The sequence below is a fragment of the Gadus chalcogrammus genome, chromosome 15 (genome assembly GCF_026213295.1).
Source record: "Gadus chalcogrammus isolate NIFS_2021 chromosome 15, NIFS_Gcha_1.0, whole genome shotgun sequence".
In the NCBI taxonomy this organism is placed as follows: domain Eukaryota; kingdom Metazoa; phylum Chordata; class Actinopteri; order Gadiformes; family Gadidae; genus Gadus; species Gadus chalcogrammus.
This window is the reverse complement of record NC_079426.1, coordinates 13,207,591-13,225,906: the sequence shown is the minus strand read 5'-3', so window position 1 is coordinate 13,225,906 and position 18,316 is coordinate 13,207,591. Positions and strand designations below refer to the sequence as shown.

Genomic DNA, 18,316 nt, shown 5'->3' with positions numbered 1-18,316 from the left:
ATCTTGTGGCGTTCCGTTTGTTATTTACTGGTTGTCAAGGATACCAAATTACTCTCTCGCTGCATACAGAAAACGTCATTTTCATTTTCAGTTGAAATGGATGAGATTGGGAGTCTAGAAGTCAGGTACATTGAAAGATTGACTGTTCAAATTATTATTTGTGAATGTATGGGTAATGTAGCCTCGTCATTATAAAGGAATAGCTACTTTGTCATCATTGATAATATTCGTAGTACTAGTTATTTTAGTCTCTCAAAAGGAACTTCATTAAAATACATGAACAATGACTTAATTTGGGTTGTTTTCTCTCCCCAGGTGGGCACAGGGGTTTGCAAAGCAAAGAGTGGTGTTCATTGACACGATAACAGCATGTTATACGTGTGGAAACCACATCGTTTTCCTTAACATTGACTCCAAAAAGAGAACTGTCCTCCAAAGCCCTGGCAAAGGCATCGGTGCATTCACAGCCAGTGGGACTTCTAGGGTTTTGGCTGTCTCTGAGCAGAGGCTGAACCCTTCAATATTCGTGCTCAGCTATCCTGAACGCAAGTTAAAACATGAGCTGAAAGGTAGTAGCATTATTTATAAATCAGTAATGAACAACTCAATATTGTACCTCAACTCTCACAATGTTAGGCCATAACGTTAAATTATTCTCTTTATCTAATTATTGTTATATATATTTCTAGTAATCTTGGACGTGTATTGTGATATATTTTTAGTTTAATCTCTTTTTAAATCATTATACTGTCCTGCCTACTTCCTCAGTAACTTCCAATCTGTGATTTAGGAAGTACATCTGTCTGTCTGTTCAATGCAATCTCATTGATTATAAAAATACTTTTCTGATTTTACCATCAGGCACAGCAACGCTTGACTATACTTCTCTGGCGTTGAGCGATGTCGGTCCATACTTATGCTGCTATTCCTCTCTGCCAGATCATACCATCACAGTGTGGTAAATTATGAACATTAATATTTATTCCACAGAACAATAAGATCAGAAATATAATCTGTACTAAATCTTATTGACAACTCTTCTGCAGGAACTGGGAAAACGCAGAGATAATCTGTACTCAACCACAAGCTGGAAAAGATGTAATTTATTTGGTTTTCAACCCAATGAATTGGCAGCAGATATGTGCTCTGGGTTCAAAAACCCTCACAGTGTGGAACATCGAGAAGAGCGATACACATCACATCCTGATGAAAAGGTAGTATGTTTAGTGGGAGGATAGGGGATGGCTATATTTGACTGCTGTTCTAAGGCTACTTGGTCTAATCTCCAAGGTTCACAGCCAACCTGTAGACTAACTAGAGCATGAGGCCTTGGCCCCCACTATAGTTGCTTGGTGCCCCTAGGTTTAATAATAAATGATATTCATAATAATTCATAATTCATATGTGTAAGGGCTGGGGACAACTCTAGCAAGTTGTCTCAATTTCCACAACAGCTGGTAGAAAGCAAGAGTAGTCCTTACTTGAGAAAAGGTTTGTGTAGCAAAGTCGCTGATACCCGCCACACTCCACCTAGGTGACCTTTATTTTGGCTCCTCCAGACAAAGGACGCAGGGTAGTGATGTTTAAAGGCCGGTTTATTCTAAAGGTTTGAAAATTAGACATGGCCTGCTGTTGTTGCCATCTGGGAGAACTCTTCTAGTATGTGGAGTGGGCTGGCTTAATTCCCTCCAAATTATTTTTACATCAGTACCACAGGGTTATCATACCTAAAAATAAAAGCTCCCAACCATATGTCCCTACACCCTCCACTGTGACCCGCCATCCCAACCTCCCCCTCCTTCCTGGAGACTGGAGGCCTGGGATGCCACCTTGCCTTGCTGAAGGTTCAACGGACGAGGGGGTGGCAGGGCTGTCTTGACGGGCTGGGTCAAGGTTCAGCTGGGCTAGAGTGGTAGATCCTCGGAGGGCCCGGACACAGCCTGTGGTAGGGCCACCCTCTACCCTATCTCCCTCATGGAGCATGGGGCCTTCTTTGGATACTGTCCTTGCTGACAGAGGTGTGGTGTTATGGAGCTGCGGGTGCAGGCAGGCAGGTAGGACCCAGACGCAGACGGTTTCAGGGAAAACTGCACTTTATTCAGACCTAAAGGCTAAGGCACAGGAATCAGGGAACTCGGGAGACAACTCGGAACTCGGGAGACTACAGGGAACTCGGGAGACGACAGGGAACACGGAACACGCAGGACTAACAACCACAAACAATCACAATGACAGCACAAGGAACAAAGGAAAGACGAGGGCTTAAATAACAAACACAACGAGGAACAGCTGAGATACATTAGGGGAGGGAACAGTAATCAACACAGGAGGGAAACAACAGGGAAACACCCACACCCTGACATGTGGACTGCTTCAGGCTGACTCCAGGGAAGGCTATCCACAGACATTTGCCTGTGGTCGCTGTGCTTCCTCCCCCAACCTCTTCTGGGCTCCACTGCGCTGTTGGGAAAAAGGGAAGCTGCTGTGTGTCCCTGAAGAGTCGTTCTGGGTCCCCAGCAGTCTGGAGAGGCCCCAAATTGGACACCAGTGTATCAAAGTCTTGGCTACACACCGCCTAGGTGACTTCTATTGGGCTCCTCCAGACAATGGATGCAGGTTGGGGGTGATAAAAGACCGGTTTATTGTAAAAGTTTGATCATGATACATAGCTTGTTGCCATCTCAGAGAATTCCTAGAGTGCATGTGGCGATGGCTGGTTTAACCACTGGCTGGTTTAACAGGTGTGCAGCCGCACCCAGCCCCAGAGTCCTATCCAACTGGGCCAGAGGCTGCCTAAACCGGCCATCATCCTCACACTCCCACAGACGGGGAATCATTCAGGCGATCAGGCAAACAAATCCAGCATGAGAAGACAAAGGTGTAATCAGGAAAACTAGCAGGGATATAAAAACAACAGGAACACTAAACTCTAGAAGAAAAAAAGATGGGACATTTGACATGAGGAACAAAGGCGAACTGTCACTTGGAGGGAAACATGCAGACTAGGCTGGTGTAAAAACTGTCAAAAGGACTCAATTGCAGCTGGTAGAAAACAGGAGTAGTTTGTGACGTGAAGTCCCGGCTGCACACCACCTAGTTGACCTTTATTGGGCTCCTTTAGACAAAGGGCAAAGGGTGGTGATGAAAGAATGGTTCATTGTTACTGTTTGATTATTATATGGCCTGGGGGGGTTGCCAGCTAGGAGAACTCCTCTAGTGCGTGTGGAGATAGCTGGCTGAACCTCTTACACTGAATACTCAATGTAATTGAGCAGAGAGTTATCCCTACTCTGCTCAATGTCCATTTGGTTATCAGAGTAATAGGTTGTGCAGCCAATGACTAGGCTCATACTAACAAATGGCATGCTCCCCTATACCCCCAACACCAAATCCGAGGTTGGGGGTAATCCCCAGCCGAAGCCAACTCCCCCCAATCCCCCCCCCCCCCCCCGGACAGGTTTAACAGGTGAAACTAACCACAGCATTGGTGGACAATCACAGAGGTGGCAAAAAACAAGGGCAGGAAGTGAAGTATCTAAATCGAGAGATGTGAGAACAACAAAGTATAACAGGAAGCGATGAAAGAAACAATCAAATACATAACTCTTGAGATGTGACAACATGAACAGAGTCATAACCCTCAAATGTTGCAGTTTGACGGTGTTGCTAGAGCTTTGGCAGTATAGCCGTTGGATTGTGAAATATTAACTATTATCATTAAACTTTGTTTGGTTGTCTTCCAGAGAACTTCATCTCCCAGCAGCCGATGGCTCCCTGATCGAGAGAGAAGGCCCGCCCTCACACATTGTGAACGGCAGGCTCACCTACTGGGGCCCTCAGATGCCAGCGTCTGCTATAGCCGGCCTAAAAGGAGTCAGGGCAGACGGCTTTCTGGTAGCTCGCTCGTCGCTCTGAACCCTAGTAATAGATTATATGGATAATAAAGGGAAAATAATGATTCATTTTGATGTTGTTGTTGTTGTTGTGGTTTCAATCCAATTTTGAGGCCTTCCAATATTTTTGCCTTTTGTGTAAAAGTCAATATTATTTGAAGGTTACTTAAATATAATCAGCTTGTTTCGTATGAGAATTTTGCCGTTTGTTGTCATCGTCCAGGGTTTTCGGTGATGAGTGACGAGGCTATTTGTTCGTTTATTTGCCTATGCCACAGGAGCGTAGGACCCCCAGACTGACCCCACTGGCCGCATGCTGGACCCCCGCCGCTGAGCTCTACGTAGGCTGTCAGGAGGGGTACCTGCTGCTGGCCAACCCGGACGCCCCTTCTGTCCGCATCCTGTACAACCCCACAGGTACCCCCCGCCCCTGGAAATAAGTCTGTGTTCATAGCAGGCCTATTGGTTGGTCGGGTGGGAAACCTTCTATAATCTTTACGGGAAAACATGGCGACTCAATGGAAATGCATTGTAAATGCTACCTGGGTGCTAACTAATGGATTGAGTTGTCATGTTTTCCACAGTTTCTAGAAAGTTTATTCACCCAACTAACCAATAAGGCGATAACGTTGATCAGGTGCATCGATACACCTGCTGTTGAAGAACACAGTCATGTTTTATTTTTATGTCGTTACTTCAGCTCCTGATGCAAACCCTGAACTCAAAGATGGTGGGTTCCAGAGTTTGGCTCTTCACAGTGATGGCTTGTATGTTGCAGGAAAGGTAATTAATAGTATTTCCCTTTCCCATTTCTGAACAATATAGTATAGTTCGCCATGTCAATTTAAATTGACTATACTATGTCCTGTGTTTTGGGATTGAAGATCCTATTTGCAATAGAATGCCTCTGAAAATACATTGAGGGGTATAGGAAAGGTGTAGTGGTAAGGGTGTTCGACTCCCAGCCAAAAGATAATGATGTCCACAAACCTAATTTAGGAATCTTTAGGCAAGACGCCCCTCACCCTCTACCTACTCCCCAATACTTGTATCTGAATTCACTGTAAGTCACTTTGAATGAAATAGTGGGCTCATGAGTGCATTGATGTCACCAGTGCTTTGTCTATTTCAGGATCGTCTCCTGCACTGCTTGAAGGTAAACGGGACCAGAGTTGAGATCTCCCAGACGCTTGAAGTGGAGGAGGCCATCAGGACCGTTGTCTTTTCCCCTGACTACAATTCCTTACTATTGGTCTCAAGCTCGGTAAGCTTGTAAGGTTGGTTGTCTTGAAGAACCAGCACTTTTCATCAAAAATGTGTATTCTGTAACATAGTTATGCACAATGTTTAACCAAATAAATGATTTTCATAAATACAAATATAAATGAATATCTAAATTTATGTATATACAATTTGTATTTGTTTAAATACAAATACAAATTTCAGGATTTTTTGGTTTGTTTGTCAAACGTTAACATTGATTAACCTCCTCCAGGGGCAGATCTACAGACACCAACCGCTCAAGCCGGGTTCGATGGAAAACATCCTGGATGTCCTCACTGGAGGGTTTGCAGCTGCAGCTTCCATGGGCCAGGATACGTTTGTGGTGAGAGAGTTCAATAAGAGGACAAGCAAAATGTGTCCTGGTGATTTATTGACTAAAACATGCTTTTAGATTCTGTTCATCTAATTGATCCCATACATTGTTTAAATTATAACAATTGAATGTCTAGAAAGGACAATATATATATGATGAAACAAACTTCATTAATAATATAATACCCAAAAGTAGAGCAAGGCAATAAAAAACCTAGAAAGATATAGATATGCAGAGAAATATACATACTGTAATTATATGCAGTCCTGTAGTATGTTGATATGTGTGTGTGATCATGGTGTCTGCAGTCAGTGAGGGAGTGTGGTGAACTGCAGCAGTGGTCCTCTGAGGGCGATCTGACAGGGTCACTATCCCTTCGAACCCAGGTCTGATTCATCACGTCCCTACATTTTGGCCAATTCCGTTTAGAGACTTGACAGAGGGTTTGATTATTGTGACAGAGTCGTATATGTCGTCATTGACAGAATCACAATAACCAAACCCATGCACTTCTTTCTTCATTCATTAAGTCATCTTTCTTCATAGTATTCATCATTCCCTCCCCTCGTTTTTGTTGTGCGTACATGTCTGAGATATGTCTCGGTTTAGTCACACTGTGCACACAACAAAACTTAATTCTAAACAAATTACCTTCAAATAACTTATATTGAAACCTTTATTTATTTGTTGCGTTAAGCGAAACGGCCTCACTTGCACATAGCCTAGCTATACATATGATGCCCTGTGTGTGTGTGTGTGCGTGTGTGTGTGTGTGTGTGTGTGTGTGTGTGTGTGTGTGTGTGTGTGTGTGTGTGTGTGTGTGTGTGTTTAGGTCTCCTGTCTAGCCTGTTGTCCTGCTTCCCACTACGCTGCGATTGGAACCCTCTCAGGCCACCTGTTGTTTGTTGATCTGAGCAGCGCGGGGCGACCGCGCCTCGTCCTCAAGATCCATCTGTACCGCAGGCCCGTGGACTGCCTGGTGTACATACCGCTCCATCACGCACACACAGACACACACTTGCATTCACACATGGTCTGAGGTTTCACACATGTGTTCATGTCCTCTCATGCATGGCGAACGGAGTACAGATGTGTAGCTGTTAGATGTTATATGTTCACTTTTGTTAAGTTAAGAAATGTAAGATGTACTGGTAAGGAAATGTGGCTTACGTTACCGCAACACAGTAATAAAACATTTAAAAAGTGATGGACATTCAAAAATGTGTATAAAACAAACATATAAAACCTATCAATAATCGAATAGATATATACAATACATCAGTACATATGTTGGTGTGATATGATTGTGTGTTTGTGTTCCTATTGCTTTGTGTAACAGTTTTGACGAAGGAGGAAACATTCTTGTCTGTGCGTCCGATTCCCACATCTTCCTACTGGACGCCAAACCGTCGAAAACATTTGCGGTCATAGGATACACAGGTAGAGGCCATACACGGGGTCACTAACAAATTCCCTCTTATTTTCTTTGTCTGGTCTGTTACCAATATAAATTACCCAGACATAAATGATGGGTCTAGCTCCCTCTTTGGTAACCCTTTTAAGTTGTCTTTCATGTCACTGAGCAATTTTATTTTAATTTGCAGTTAGGGGGTAAGGGTACCCTGCTCAGTGCTTACAGGTATGGATGTATACAGATGGTACAAGACCGTGGGAGTCCAAAACCCTGACCCTCGATTCCATTCCCACCAGCATTGTTAACACAGTTTACTTCCCCTGCTGTTTCAGTCGCTCCCGGCAGGCCCGTTCTATCCCTGTCCACCCAACACAAGAGAGGTTCTGAGCGGGTGCAGGTTCTAGCGCTGTGCCCCGGACCCAAGGACCCCAAGAACGGAGGGGGAGGAGGAGGAGGAGGAAGTCTTTTCCACCTGCTCTCTCTCTCTCTGAAGGAGCTTTCAGGTATTCCACCTGAGGACACCAGCCCACCTCTCTGTCTATCGTTACTAACGTTACTGCATTTGTTATCACTACTCGGCTCAATGTCCATTTGGTTATTATCAGAGTAATAGGTTGTGCTGCCGATGACTAGGCTCATACTAACAAATGGCATGCTCGATCATAATCATCGGACAACTGAATGGAAATGTTGTTGACACAATCACACGCGAAGGATCTTTCTTTGTCCCTCCAACAAAAGATAAATGCCGGTTTAGTTGTGCTAAAGGTCGGGCTGGTGAAAGAGAGGCACAAAAGAAGAGTTGGAACGGGTTTGCATTTTTGACCAGCGAGTCGTCCACGTTGTGCTCCTGTTCCCCAAACGGCAGGTCCAAGTTGCGCGGACGCACACGGCCGTCTATCTGCAAACACTTTCCAGGCGAGCACGTATGAGGCGCCACGTGCACTCCAGTCATGCGTGCTGGGCGTCGGGGAGATCTTTGCGTGCTGCGAGGAGCTCAAGACTTTGCAGAGATTTAAAGTGCCCCAGGTGGGGTTTTACAACAACACGCCCCTCTGTTGCCACATGATAGCCGTTGGTCTCTGCGGTTTGCCGTCGTTTGTGTTTGTGGCGCTGCGGCTTCTCTCATGACTGATGTGTCGTCGCTTTATTAGTTTCACTGAGGTACTAAAAGAGACAAGAGTAGAATGCATGGGAGTATTTACAGGAGGATAATATTTATTTAGGAGTTATAAGTTGTTGTACTACGGTTGGTTTATTGATTATTATTTGGATTGTTTATGTTTCTGGTGCACGCTTTCTTGTAATTATTGGAAAGCTTTAAACAGTTGGGAACATTTAGAGGGTAATCTGACCGAATATCATTATTTATAAAAGCGCCAGGCTGCACTTTGCACATGTTTTTCAATGTATCTACCTCACACTAAGCATAAGTGTGTTGTTAAAGTTGAGGTGGTCGGGGAAATCCGGGCCGATAATGTAAAAAACAACAACACAGAATCAAAAGGAGATTCTCTAAGTCAAAGCCTTGGCTCTGGGTACCCAAGGGACGACCCGTTGGCAAACAGTACATAGGCGCTTGGCAAACCGTCTTGATTCAAATCTGGCGTGCCGCTGATGTGGTAACCTCAGTCCCATTGGCTGCTCCTTATCTGGCAGGATGCAGGCGGTGTTCCCGGGCCAACGGTGTGCCAGCTGGGGCCGGAGGAGGAAGTGGAGGGTCATCCTCTGGGGCCCAGCCTCCTGGCCCTGTCCCCTCACGGCTCCTGGCTGGCGTCGGTGGGAAGGGACGGCCTGCTGCGACTGCGCACCACCGCCGCTCTGGTAGGGACAGGTTGATGACTTCCTGTTGTCTGGACACACTCCTGCTGTGTGGAAGCAGACAAACTGCCATGTTGGTGCCGTTATGAATCACTCTGCTGCTTTATATAATGGCCTTTTGTGATTTAATCTATCATTTTTAAATGGGAGCAGTGGCTGCTGTTATGCAAAGTGTCCTCAAATGACCAGTTTGCACACATTGTTTGCATGGGTAGGGCAGCCCTTACCCTAGCAGTTTTGAAGTCTTGCCCCACCAGTTCAACTGTCAGTGACCGACTTGTGAATATAATAAATGTGACAGTGTGTGTCAGCAGGGTGTGTTTCATATTAATGTATGTGTTTGCAAAGCTGGTTTATTTCTGGTCTTCTAAACAGGATAGGTACGCTGAGATAGAGTGTCACTCGTGTCGCCTGGGAGGCGCTGGTGGCCTCTCCTTCTCTGCCGACGGCCAGACGCTAGTCACTGCAGGCTTGGGGGACGGTTCCCTTGTCTGCACTAGGCTGAGGTGAGGAGATTGATTTTATTTTAAGAGTTGAGCAGATGCTATACCGCACCTCACCAGCAGAGGGTGCGGGCGCGCCCATGGCAATGTTGGGCAAAGTCAGCGCAGACTCTCATCATGTAAATGGCCTTTCACATGAAATCCATGAAAGTCTTTTGTTATGATATTTGATCCCCAAAATAGTGTCAACTTTATTGGAAACTCCAGCATTTTTAGTGTGTCCAATTGTTTTTACACTTCTGAATGAGAAGTTTCATCAGCGATTCAAGGTTCCAATTTTGCAAAGTATTTTCAATGGAATGTAAAAATCCACAAAGGAAATCCAATGGACTGTAGCAGCAGGAATGATAACACACCATATAATCATGGATTAGTTCACCACAAGGGTGGCTTCTAGGGCGGGCTCTCTGTATGTTTAGAGAAAATACTTTAATTGTTTTGGACACATGCCAAAATAATGAAATAGTATCTTATATAATAAAAACATCATGCATATCAATGACTTAAAATACTGCAGGCAGGAATAGTATGAATCAATAAAAACACACAATTATACAATTAATTATATTTATTGCTACTACTACTGTAGTGACTAAAACATGCTTGAAGAATAAAATGAAATGTATACGTTGTCACCGGATGCAATGTATTTTTGTATTTCAGAACTGAAACGTCTGGCAGCTCAGAGGCCGGAGAAGCCACATATTACTGCCAAAGTGCCGCTCGGCAATTGGAGAACGTCCTGAAAGTAGAGAATGCCGCGCTGGGGGCCATGACTGAGGGCCCCCAAGGGTCCTTGCCTCCTTTAGGCTCCCCACGCCCAGGGACAGAGGAGGTAACCATTCAATGCCACCGCAAAGTCAGCTGTTAATGTCTGTAAACCTATGTAGATGAATCCCTTAATATACAAGTATCTGCATTAATAAGTACATTCTCAAAAAATGTGTGTCATTGATGTCAGGTTATCATGCATCACATTCATACTTTACGAATTAATCAGTGAAATGTTATCTCCTTGTGCTCAACACTGTGCCAAGACGAGGGTGAAGTCAAGCAAACACTAGACATGACCACGGCCCTGCCTTAAGCTATCCCAACTATATGACGGTAATCCAGGTTTCTGAGTGTGTATATACTTCACCAAAACACTGTGTCTTGTCCTGTTGAACCACTTGAAGCAGCCATCTAATTATATTCATAATACTGTAGTAAAGTCTGGAACATTCAAACCTCCTCCCTCCTCTTCTCGCACCGTCCCTAGAAATATGTTTCGGATTTCATGCAGAGCCTCCACCTGTTCAACAGCTGTGTGTGTGTGTGTGTGTGTGTGTGTGTGTGTGTGTGTGTGTGTGTGTGTGTGTGTGTGTGTGTGTGTGTGTGTGTGTGTGTGTGTGTGTGTGTGTGTGTGTGTGTGTGTGTGTGTGTGTGTGTGTGTGTGTGTGTGTGGTTGCGTGTGTCTAAGTACAATTTACATTGTAATTCATCGTATTCATACTGTCTTGTCTAACTCCAAGTGGCTCCTGTTTTTTCTAGGTCAGTGAGGTCAGTGACGCCACGGAGATGTCACCAGAGCTGGACGAGGGGGACCCCAATTTGACCTTTGACCCCACCTGGCTGGAAACCAGAGAAGAGGCGGTGAGTGTTAAAAACATATAAACGGTTGTGGTATTTATGAGGACCGGGTGGAATGTCCCCACGATTATCAGATACATGTGTGTGTGTGTTTGTATGTGTGTGTCTCTCTCATGATTCTTGCAATTTCTGGGTTGTATCTTCATGGTCAAATGCACTTGTGCGTGTCTGTCTGTGAGTTTGTATGTTTGTGTGAGTGAGTGAATGTGAGAGTATGTGCACGTATGAGTGTTGATCCACGCTTGGGCACACACATTTGAGCCGAAAAATACGAGCTGTTTCGCTGTGGGCGCATTCCTTCGATGATGTGGAATACTTTGATATCTCCCGAGATCATGAATCGGTCATCAATCAAGTAGAAAACACAGCGGCGTGGCGAATGCCTACAGATCAAGATGAAAATCTGGAAACTCACTGCTGTGCAACAATCAGTTCTGATAACAATACACAGAGGTGACACTCCCCATGTAGTGGGTTTCCTACATGTTAGTTAGCACCCACATGGGAAACAAGCAGTCTGTTAAATCACCCTCCTGTGCCACTACACGCCTTCCAGCTGGGCGCTAATCGTTTGTCTACATTTCTGTGATGTAGGAGCTCCGTGTGTGTGTAGCGCACAGGTGTGTTTGCCTACCGCGCGTATCTCTGTGCAGGGAGTGATGATAGATAAGACGTTTGATTTATACCATCTAGACTAGGCTACTGTATGGAGTTTCTAACCTATAAGCATGGATGTTTCTGTTTGTGTCTCATAGGTTTTGGAGGCGGAGCAGCAACGGTATTCCGAGAAAAAGGAAGAAATAAGAAAAGGCATAAAACAATTGCTTGACACTGTGAGTGGATTGAATTAGAGATTTTGTTTGATGTTCAGTTAAAACGCTTAGAAACTTCAAATGAGGGCAGCGGTCTCATCACAATAGTGAACCAAACACGCAGCTCCAACCCAACCCATAACACATGAATACAAAGGGTTAGATTTAGACTCACAGCTTTTTCCAACACATTCCTTAGCACCTCACAAACAGCGTTCAAATTAAAAACAGAAGGTAAATTGTTTGTGGCTGCAAAGTTATTTGCACAGCTTCGCGCTGAGTCACCTTGAAGGTTCATCATAGTTCACCTACTGTTCTCTCATTTCCTGAAATATGAATGTTATAAGAACCATGCAGGCCTTATAGTTATAACTATAAAAGCAGACTAAAAACATACATTAGGTGTTGCTTTCACTGATCCCTACGTGGATAAGCGTCTCTCAAAGCTTTTTTGGTCGTGTTCCGTGATTAATCATCTTCCGACGAATTGGAGTAACGGTAGTCTGGACTGACCTCTGTCCAGAGTGGGGAGAGGATGCGGGCGAACGAGGAGCTCCCAGATATCTGGCGTCTGGACGGGCACGAGTTCAACTTGGACGTGGGCGAGCAGAGGAGGTTAGAGGTCGACGGAGAGCGGGAGGTCGCCACGGTAACGCCACACAACAGATGTCTATGAGTCATGCGCTTACTCACCATGTCGGCTTCTGTGTGTGTCCGTGTGTGTCTGTGTGCTTCCTTGTGTGTCTGTGTGCTTCTGTTTGCTTCTGTGTGTGTTTGTCTTTGTGTGTAGAGGGGGATATGGGAAGCTGTTATGTCGTACTGTTATGTTGTTATTTTTCCAATTTCCCGTCTGTGATTAAAAGATAAGAGTACGAACTTAACTTATTTTGACTTGATATAAGGTGAGTAATGAAATCGAGGCCCGGAGCCCAGCCTTGTACTCATGCCACACCTAGTCACCCTTTTGTTGTGTGTGTGTAGAGATGGGAAGAGTAATCTCTATGTTGGTGTGTTTCCCGGTATTTAAGGTGAGGGAAGAGATAGAAATGGGGAACCTGGCCAAAAGCTACCTGCGTGAACTCCTCAAAAGAGACTGCTGGGACTCCATGAAGGTGAAAGGAAAGGCCATCAAGGTAGGAGGAGCCAAGTCGTTAACCGATCATAACGTGCCTACCACTTAAAGTAGAAAAATTAAATAAGAGTGTTTGAATTATAATTATTAATATAGGACCCCTATATTTTATCACCATGTGGGATATTGATCAACAATTACAAGCCATTTAATAAATCTACCCTCCAGCTACATCACAAGGGAGATTGTCAACCCGGATGTATGATGTATGGATCAGCCTACCAGTTGGTACAGCCAACGGCCAGGCTGGGTTATAGGCTGATTTATCCATCATATTAAAGGTTTTAAAGAAATGCAATTCAATACCACAGGGCTTCCATTCTGTCCTTGAAGTGAAGAACTATCCGATGAAGGAGCGAACAGAGAAAGAACTGGACGATCTCCTCAGGGTGGAAAGTATCAGAGCCATAGAGACGGCCAACCGCATTGTAAGCAGCGTGCGCACGCACATGCAAACGCACACACGCACACACACGCACACGCACAGGCACACACACACACACACACACACACACACACACACACACACACACACACACACACACACACACACACACACACACACACACACACACACACACACACACACACACACACACACACACACAAAGTTTCAGTTTAACAAGAACACAGAGTCTGAGGGTTTGGATGCCAGCAAATGCTCCACAGCCACATGTGCTGATTTGGTAGAAATTAATCCAGATGTTTGCTGTTTTTATATGCAATGCAGAATGGCAGCCTGCGTTGATCCATGGCAGTGCCCTGGTATGACCAACATACAGCCTCAGCAATAGTTTGGCTTGTGTTTGTTTTCTGCATAGACGCAACAAGGCAATTACATTTGATGTCTCCGGTTGTTCCACTTTAATCACTTGGATGTGAGTTTCGTGGCTAAGCCAATCAAGATGTCATAAACAACTTTATGAACGGAATGTTGTGTAAAACTTTAAAAACAAACATTGGGTCTGAACCTATGACCTATGAAAGGCCACAACGTTTTAAATGCTTAAGAAAGGCCCAGAGCTATTTGGGCCCAGTACACCATCTCTTTGGCCTCCAAAGACAAGAGGCTTACCATTGACCCTGCATTGCACTGCAATTACTTCTATATTTAAAGCCACAGGGTCGTTTTTCCAAACGACAGGGTCGTTTTTCCAATTCCAATCATTCAAGACAGCCTTCTCTCACCCTCCCCCTGAAACCTGCAGACCCAGCAGGACGTCCCGCACAGGAGGCCCAGCGGAGGAGAGGAGGGAGAGGAGGGAGAGGAGGGAGAGGGGGGGGGATACGACGTCCAGGCCGCAGCTCTGACCGGGAGCTTCGCGGGCCAGCTCGGCTGCTCGAACCTCCACCTCTACGATCAGTTCAACCTGCACGTCACAGAGCAGAAGATCAACCAGATAACTCTGCTCCAGGTCTGGGAGCCTTGGTACACTTTCTAGATCCATCCCACCGGTTCTTAGGTGTAATAAAACGATGTTAGGATTGATTTGCTGCTTATTGTTTAGTTGGATGACGGCATCACACAAGAAAAACATCAGATATAACAGTAAGCATCCACTGAAGTGAACAGATAATTAAAAACATACATGGTTAGTATTTTATCTTTGTACTGTTGCCTATGTTTTATGAGCAGACATCGTAGAGCCTTGGCGAGCAGTCGAGAAGTGGTTAGGGTAAATAAAACAATATTAGATATTCCGTACATGTCCTGCCGGCATCTAACCATTTAATTCAGGCAGGATCTAGCAGTTAGGCTACCAGAAGGTTCTCGGTTCAATCCCTAATGTCTGCAGTCTACCTGTAGTCATCTTTGAGCCAGATGCTTGAACCTCTACCAGCTCCTTAATGACAATTATCTGAATCCACCTTAGTTGCTTTGTTTTGAAGCGACTGTAAGACTAAAGTAGTTAAACTTAATCATTCATTCCCGGGAAGAAGGGATGCCACTTCTGTGTTCCCTCTCTCGGTTTCCTCCCTCTGGGTTTGGGGGGACGTTTTCCTTGAAGCCCTGTAGAGAACTGAAATAAGGGCTTTCTAAATGAAAAGTGACCTGACTTCCCCTTAGGATGTGATCTGCAAAGTCAAGAAGGCGTTCAACGGCGAGTTCGACGGCGTGCGCAAGCAAAAGGAGCAGGAGATGAGCCGTGTCCGGGAGAAGAACCGGCGCATGGCGGAGATCATGGGGGATTTGGAGGCCAACCAGGAGCTGTGGGAGCCAACCCTTGGGGACAGCGAGCAGCCAGAGAGGGCCCTCACTGTGGAGGACTCAGAGGTAGGCCGCCCCTCCACTGGAGCTCCAGGGACACTCCATCATGGAGATAGTGTCTCATTAGAGGCCTTGTTAGGAATGGAGACAACTCATGAAACTTGACTTCACTGTTCTGTTATTCACTCCATCATGGAGATAGTGTCTCATTAGAGGCCTTGTTAGGAAGGGAGACAACTCATGAAACTTGACTTCACTGTTCTGTTTATTCTATTGAGGGGCTGTTATATAAACAGTAGTGTGGGTGGGCAGGTGAGTGAATGAGTGTGATCTTCTTTTAAAAAGCTAATGCGATCGATGCTATGCCATAGCGTCATGCTAAAACAAACCAAACTGATATGTACCATATTGATAATCTCACACCCTCCCTCCCCCACCTCATATAACAGTAGAAAAGTACCTCACCCCGCAGCAAAAGAAGATTGAGGAGGAGAAGAAAAAACTGGAGGAACAAATGCTTTTGGCTGCCAAGGTATGCAACACTAATGTGGTCTTACTTTCATTCCTGCCACCCAATCTTTTATATATTTATCCCCCCCCACCTTTGAATTCCTGCTCTGCAGTAATTACGACGGCTGCTTTTTCGTTTAATCGTGTTTTGTGGGTTGCCATGATGCCTGAGTTTGCTTACTTATAAGCTATAGATATTTGACAATGTATGTTTTTAAATGTAAAAGGTGGGAAAGTGTTAAAAAGTCTAAAGCCCGGCAAATGATTAGTGGCAGAAGATGACTTGGTGGGACCCATGTCCCAGCAAGTCATCTTCTGCCACTGCATAACAACTTTACAGACTTGTGTTGCAACCATTTTCAGATGTAACATTTGTATGAGTGTATTTGATGGGTGACATGATGGATGTGTTGTTGTCCTCCCAGGGAGATAACTCCAGAGACAGAGGGCTGGGGGACATGATGGGAGGGGCCATTCAAGTCAAGAAAGAAGACATCTTGAAGAAGGTTGGTAAAATTCCATCCAACATTGGTTTCATGATGTTGTTCTACTTTTTTAAATTAGTTTTGCATTTTTTGTCAAGTGTTTTTGCTTACTTTTGTCTAATGGTTTTACTTTATAGATGACCATTCTTATCTGGCTATTAGACTAACTAACTCTGCAATTACAAAAATGAGAAATTAAAAATGTTTTAGAAAAGATGTACACATTTCCGGAAGCAAATAAAAAAGACAATCAATTTACACTTCCCTTCAGAGCTCGCTCAACAAAACAAACCTTCACGTCCTAATGAAGATTTTAGTCAAAATGACCGCTGGACAGAGAGAACCAGAACAAACAGAGCAAATCCCAGTCCTCTAATATTCCCCACACCTGTAGGAAGTTATTCAGCCTGAGTTTGCTGTGAGCAAACCGGAGCTGCAGTGGAGCGACGAGGAGAAGAAGATCTACAAAGACTATGAGAAGAAGGCCAAGGATCTCAGTGAAGAGCAGGACAAATACAAGAAGGTATTTCATACATTCACACATGGTCCTATCAACCTATTATCAGAACTGCTGGCTTCGGCCACTTCAATGAGACATTTCATCAATGTTTCCATATCATCACAGACACTGGAAAGTGAAATGAAAAAAATGCAGGCGTCCATATTGGAGTCAACACAAGGGTTTGATGAAGTCTTGGCCAAACTGTTCGAGAGGAAATTGAAATCAGAGACGGTTATATACCAGGTGAGATAACTTTTACACAAGGCATAGGTAGAGCAAGGCATTAACAGTGCCAGGGTTAGGGGGTTTATTCCCAATGGGGCCACCAACGGTTTTGTAAGACGGTTTGGATCAAGCATCTACGTTTGAAATGGTTTTATTAGGAGGAGCTGAAGATAGCCCACCTGGTGTACTCCATGTTGATAGAGGAAGAGATAAGGAACCGGGAGAGAGAGCTGGTGCTCAGCATGGAGAGGAGGAGGGCAGACAAGGTAAGGCTGTTTATATAACCCTAATAATGCTGCCTATCACAGTCATGCCGTGTCACAAAACTTATTTACGACCGCTTCTCACAGATCCGATTTTTAATTGGGTAGGATCTTCCAACCGATTCCTATTAAAGGCTTGCTCACATCTCAAGGGCAAGAACAAACTTGGCGTGGCACGCCAAACCTTCACCTTTTATCATTGCAATTAGCACTCTCTCTCATTCAACTTTCACTGAGGTCTAAGAGCTGCTTATTCCCATGTGCAGAACGCAATCGTGGAGGAACTGAGGAATGTGAGCGAGGGTGTGGAGCTCTGTCGAAAGGCCTATGACAACGTGGTGGCTGAGGACAGAGTGAGTGGCGTCAGAGAACCCCAAAAAATGCACATAAAAAGCCATATCGTAAATGTATTTTGGTTAAGCATGGGTGAGTAATCTGTTGACGTCTCCGATAAGCTTCTGGACAAGGGTTTAGGAAGCAGTTCTTCGATGTTCAAGCACATGTGGTGGATCATCTCTATAAGCTGTTCAAGCACAGACCCAGGTTAGTCATGCTCAGTAACTTGTTAGTCAATTATTAGCAATCCACAGTGTCGGATATTGCCAAAAATGAGAAGAAAATAAATATATTTTCAATAAATAAGTTGTCTTTTGGATTAAGGAGGGGACATGAATGACAATGTTTAATTTGTATTCATCATATTCATATTTTAATCAGTTATATAAACCCAGAGGTGCCCAGCGATAGAGGCAGATTCAGTGAGATCCGGCTCTAGTCTCGTCCCGTTTCCCTCCCCCTCCAGAGTCCAGAGGATGAGGGACCAAGCGGACAACAAGCCTTTAATAAGCGCTTCTCGCTGGGCGGGGGCTGCCAGCGACGGCCTGGGCCAGATGCTGCAGGCCATGGAGGAGCTGGACTCCCCGGAGAACACCCCCGCAGGCCTGGAGCCGACCGTCTGGGAGCGCTTCTGTCTGGTCCGCAGGGCCAAGGTGGAGGGCGAACAGCAGGGTAGCGTCGCATTGCGTGTGTTTTTCCGTTCGATTTCATCTCGCATGGTGTGCATTGGGGAGAAGCAGGTGTTACATAAGAATGTTTATTGCAGGTATACGATTTCAGCTTATTGATACTAAATATTTACAGAACATGAGTCTTTTTCTGGGTAATTTGGGGCTTCTGGGGTTTTGAAATGAAAGGTCTGCTGTTTAAAGGGTGATATAAAAATAAATCATTCGTTCTATTCCTGGAACTGCGGTGTAATGGAATAAGACAAAAATGTGTTAAAGTCGAGTCCTAGCCAACAATAAACAACCCAGATGAA

The 18,316-nt window shown here is 44.8% G+C and overlaps 1 protein-coding gene across 1 annotated transcript; it reads left to right on the top strand.

Annotated features, from left to right (window-relative positions):
* The first annotated feature begins 53 nt into the window (after positions 1-53).
* LOC130405002 (cilia- and flagella-associated protein 43-like) lies at positions 54-18,292 on the top strand. The gene is made up of 33 exons (XM_056609955.1): positions 54-125; positions 316-569; positions 862-958; positions 1,047-1,214; positions 3,744-3,890; positions 4,162-4,310; positions 4,594-4,676; positions 5,026-5,157; positions 5,389-5,499; positions 5,799-5,876; positions 6,323-6,471; positions 6,830-6,930; positions 7,237-7,367; positions 7,856-7,933; positions 8,564-8,728; positions 9,101-9,231; positions 9,892-10,063; positions 10,762-10,863; positions 11,616-11,693; positions 12,196-12,321; positions 12,701-12,805; positions 13,116-13,232; positions 14,013-14,219; positions 14,873-15,086; positions 15,463-15,545; positions 15,949-16,029; positions 16,403-16,531; positions 16,634-16,753; positions 16,894-17,001; positions 17,265-17,355; positions 17,454-17,541; positions 17,801-18,006; positions 18,282-18,292. Exons 1-33 carry the CDS (start codon positions 97-99, stop codon positions 18,290-18,292), a joined length of 4,041 nt encoding a protein of 1,346 aa, XP_056465930.1. The 5' UTR covers positions 54-96.
* Positions 18,293-18,316: the final 24 nt, after the last annotated feature.